Raw genomic sequence first — 5,180 nt, forward strand, 5'->3', positions numbered from 1 at the left:
TGGGATGCTGGAGGACTGTGAGTTAACTTGAATCTGGAGGGGATCTGGGACAGAAGTTCAATAACCTTATTTAACCTAAACTACACCCATCCAACCTAAACTACACCCATCCAGGTTTATCTTAAATTGGTTTGGGCCTTTTTGAAAGTGGTTTATATGCACTGAACTTCTGCTGTGTTACAAATTTGAACCAGTCTCCAATTACTTATACCCAGGAACCTACTTAATTCATGGGGGATGCCCCCCCCAATTTCACAGGCAAAACATGGGCCTGGGCAGATGTTTTGCAGGTGGAGTGCAGTGCCTGTGATTGGCTGAGGAGCTCTGGTGGCCCCACCCCTGCCCCACACTACTGATTAGCTGCAGGGGCTGCCTGATGTGTGGCTATGGCCCTCATTGCTGGTTGGTTGTGAGGGCTGTCCATCATGCATCCCTACCTCTCACCACCAATTGGTGGAGAAGGACAGGGCTACATGATAGGCACCCCTCATGGCCAGTGAAGGGCAGCCACCATCTTGCCAGCAGTGCTTTGAGTGGGCAGCCCCCACTACCCCAGGGGGCTGCCACAGCACACTAAGGAAGGCTGACTCCCTTTGGGGAGCTAATGTTTTATTTTCTGTTAGTTTTTTTTTCCCCTTGGATTTTATGGATTCCCTGGGTAATGCCAGATTTCATGGAATCCACAGAATCTGAGAAATTGTGAATTTGGTAGGTCCCTGCTTATACCAGTTTATGTGTAATTTCTGTCCCTAGCCATAAAGAATACTGTTAAATTTTTCAGTTCTAACGCTGCTGTCAATTATATGCTTTTACAGCAAGTTGTCTATGTATTAAAACAAAAGTAGTTCAAACTAGTCTTTAAAGATGTTTAACCAACACTGTTTCAGACTTAAGAGTAAACTTTAAATTGACTCAAAGACTATAGTTTTGTTGCAATCTTTGCAGTTCACTGAACTTTTTTTCTGTGCATACATATTTCAAATAGTCTGTAGTTATAAGTATAGCAAGTGACACGTTATGGACCCTAAATCGTTGCACTGTGAAATATGCACAGAAAAAGGACAAATGAAGATATCAAGGGTCTGTTCTATTTTGCACTGAACTGTAAAATGCCACCCTTGTTGTACAGAAGATCACTGGTTCTGAGCAGGGCTCATTGACTGCTAAGTTGTGGATAGTGTTTCACTTTCTGCAACTGTTAATATCCTGGGTTATCCAGGCATAATGACCTCTCTATTTGTGACACATTGTTGAATTTTCTGGTTCTTTTAACTTATTCAAACCCTTTTTTCTCCATTCATTGGAAGGCTGGAATGATTCTGAATCGAGCTATGGTACAGAGCTGTCTAGCTGTTGGTCAGCCAATCAGAGTTGAGATCAGTGATGGTGTACCTCTAGAAGGATGCAAGCTGGCAGTACAGCAAAGGTACTGATTATATACACTGCTTTTACGTATGTAGAATTACCTAGGTACTTGGACTATCATTGGAAAATACTGTATTATTATTTTTTGTAGTGGTACTAGATTGTATGTACTAGTCCATTTTGTATTATAGCTGACTTCATATTCAAATCCCTCCTGCAGTCTACATTTCAATGATTTGTCCAGTTCTTTAATTGTTGATCATATTCATCTGTCTATAAAACATTATTTAAAAATCATAAAGGATTATACAGTTTATAAAGGCTGATTCTTTAAAATCTTAATGGAAAAATGGAGGCAAAACTTTCAATATAACATCTGTTTTCCCCAGCTTGAATACTATCTGATTTCAACTAGTTTTGTAAGATTAGCGTAGTAGAGCCCAAACAGGATGTCCTTTATATCAGCTGAGAATCTTTCCCTTATTTGAGCACTAGGATATATTTTTTTCCTCCTTTTCCATTCCCCACCAAACACAATAGAGAAAAATTAACTGTTGTTTACTTAGTAATAGTAAGTAACCTGGCCATTTTCTTATCTTGATCATCGCCACCTGAGTCTTCTTTTATTTTTTCCTCAATCACATAATGCTACATAACTTTTCTGAATCAGAAAACATGATCAAAGCCATAAACTTGATCAAATCCATTGAAACCAAACAAAAAATATTCAAAGGGCTTTGATAGGCCTTGTATTATTGGCAATATGTTGGGTGTACAGTTGTTTTAGCTACTTCCCCCAAATATATATCTGTATCGTTTGTCAATTGGGACTCATTACAAACACCAAAATTAGGTTATATTTACTCAGGGAAGCAATAAAAGAAAATACCAAGCAAGTAAAATATTGATTATTCAATAGTATCTGAGCAAGTAAAGCAGTACAGATATTCATGTTAGGGACAGAGGTGCTAGTTGTAGCTGTGTTGGTCTTAGGACATAGGCAGACAAGGTTCTTTGGGTAAATGTGATATCTTTTATTAGACCGACTAAATAGTTGGGAACATTGTTCTTTGCAAGCTTTTGGGCACAAACACCCTTCTCCAAGAATAGGGAGAGTCTGCTGTTGTTTTGTGTTCTCTTGGATGGGCTAGAAACCAATATGCCAAATAAAAGTCTGTGGAAATGCAAATGCATGGTGGGCTCTGTGCAGATATGTATGTTGGTCTGTGGGTTTCTTGTATATGCTAGTTTGTATTTTACCATTCTGATTATAGATCATAGTGTCCAAAAAGGAAATGTTCGTACTGGAGTATTCAAAAGATAGCCTGATGGAGGGGTGATGATTATTGAATTTGTGATGGAAATCAAATCAGAGATTGCAGGTTTTCCATCCAAATGATGAAGATGTCATCTAGATATTCATTCATTTTTCAGGGCCAGGGGGGTTGAGCATCACTGGATAGAGGAGGTGCAAGAACATGAACATATGACTTCCATTCCAGGAAGAACTGTAGTATATGGACTGTAGTGTGGGGATGATACAGAGCTGGCTATAATGAATTTATGCTGCCTCCCTTTGAAGTAGGATGTACATACAGCACCTGGGGCAGGGAGCTTTTATGGGTCAATTATCCCCTGAATCAGCCCTGCTTTACACTGATCGCCAAAATTGCTCCTGCCAGGCTCTAGAATATGGAAAGCAGCAAAAGAGTTCCAGTGCCACATCAGTTCTCCTACTCTGTTCCTCCATCAGGCGGGAGAATACGGTTTCTTTTCTGAGATAAAGGTGCAAAATATTTCCACCAAAAGACATGGTTACTGGCAATAGGAGGTTTTTTCCCCATTAATTTCAAACTCAACAGGAGTTTTTGCAAGGTTTTGCAAATCTTTCTTGGAAGCTAAGTGCATATGTCATTCCAGAGTCCTAGCTACTAATTAATGCATGGTGGCAGCTGCAAGAAAGGGTTTTTTACATGCACATATGTCATGCTGAAGGGGGGTGGAAGGTGGGGAGACAGCCAAGGCATATATGATCCTAGTCCACTTCTTTTGAGTTGCCAGCAAGATTCTCTCTCAGTCACCTGGTGCAGCCTTGCAGTTCTTCTTATTGTTTTTAGGTGGAATGATATCACAATTAATTGATTTACATATTTTAATAAGTTGCTGCATGTAGATATGCACATGGCTGATAGTCTAGTCTCAGATGTATGGGCATAATTCATAACCTATCTTAAGAAATATAGTACTCTAATTTTGCACTAACTTACACTGGCAAGTAATTTTTAAGATAAGAACCAATAGATGCTCAGAGTGCCGTTGTCATCTGTATACTATAAAAATATTTTGTATAAAAATATAAAGCTCATATTTATAAAACAAAAGCAGTATTTAAAAATATTTTAAAAGATTTGTCCTACTACCCATTAGCAAAATGCTGTTTATAAAATCTTTTGGGCAGAAGGATCAACTCATCCTGTATAGACTATTTCCTGTCTAAAAAAAGAAGAAAAAAATGCTTTTCCAGCTGGTTACAAGTTCATATGGGCCAACTGTTCTTTTGGGTAACTCCACTAATGTTAGTGAAATTTTTCCAGTAAAGATTTTAGCCCTAGATATTGCTGAAAATAAAATAACATTCCATTGCATGCATCTGTACTGAAATATTTCATTCATTTATATATTTTCTTTTGCCCGGGCTCCATAAGAGTACCTAGAAACTTTAAATATTAAAAATGAATAAGCAGCTTTAGAAAGAAAGTAAAAGGGGAAGTTCTTTTTTTAGTAGACTGTTTGTTAACCTGTTCACTGTGGGAGCTCTTTTAAGATTGGCTTGTTCCCAGTGGCATAGTTCTCAGGCCAATACTTCACAGCAAAGATTCTTTTATGCCTATACTTCACAGCAAAGGAACAATAGCATAGGCTAGAGTGAATGATTTACTAGACCATTGGGCACATTGATTTTTTATATTCATGGATATGTAGATCAAATTGAAATAACCTAAAGGGGCTGATGTAATGCCCCAGGAATGTTACAGATGTCAAGATTCCTAGTAACTCTGGGTATATTTCTACTCTGGGTGTACTCCCTACAGAAAAATAGCACAGGGTGTCATTGAGATCTGTCACTTACTGACACTTAGGGGAAAATATTCTCTCCATCCACTAGGTCATTCCCAAGACATGTCCCATATGAATAAGACTGTGCACTGAACCTATTTTTGATTTATTTACACTTAAAGTAAGTGTTATGCAAGTCAGACATGGATGATCTTTTGCCGACTGATATATCCTTAAGCAATTCTCCATGCATTGGAATGTATGCAGGGAACTCCCTTGGAAAATCATTTTTATAGATACCCCACAACTAAAGGGCAGAAGAAGCTTCTGGTTAAAGAGTTGATAAACTTACAACAGCTCATGAAACTTCTTGCTCAACTGTCAAATGGAATGTTGACTGAAAAGGATCTCATTAGATGAAGTTTAATGTTCTTGGGCCTGATACAAAGCCATTGAAGTCAATGGACTGACTCAAACTGATTTAAGTGGGCAGTGGACCAAGTCCCTTGGGAACAAGTTGATGGAAGCAAGTTGCATCAAAGCTTCTCCTTGGTTGATGCAAAATATTTTTAACTGAGACTTTCTTTACATTTGCAATCTGTTATCTGAGAGATGAAGACCACTAAATATGCTGGTCTGAATGTGGCATGTGCAAACAATAAGAATCTTTATCCTATTACCATTGTATATCTTGCTTGCTTGAAAATACTATTTTCATGGGATTTTTAGGCTCAGCACTTCTACAAATTCCTCAGCAG

The 5,180-nt window shown here is 38.3% G+C and overlaps 1 protein-coding gene across 1 annotated transcript in view; it reads left to right on the top strand.

The window, feature by feature from the left end:
• LOC102382065 overlaps positions 1–4,842 on the top strand; it is a 187,600-nt gene extending 182,758 nt beyond the window's left edge. Inside the window, exons 8-9 of the mRNA XM_025203349.1 lie at positions 1,308–1,426; positions 4,719–4,842. Of these exons, the coding sequence (XP_025059134.1) occupies positions 1,308–1,426; positions 4,719–4,842 (243 nt within the window). The remainder of the gene's footprint in view (positions 1–1,307; positions 1,427–4,718) is intronic.
• Positions 4,843–5,180: the final 338 nt, after the last annotated feature.

Source organism: Alligator sinensis, unplaced genomic scaffold (assembly GCF_000455745.1).
Source record: "Alligator sinensis unplaced genomic scaffold, ASM45574v1 scaffold165_1, whole genome shotgun sequence".
NCBI classification, from domain to species: Eukaryota; Metazoa; Chordata; order Crocodylia; family Alligatoridae; genus Alligator; species Alligator sinensis.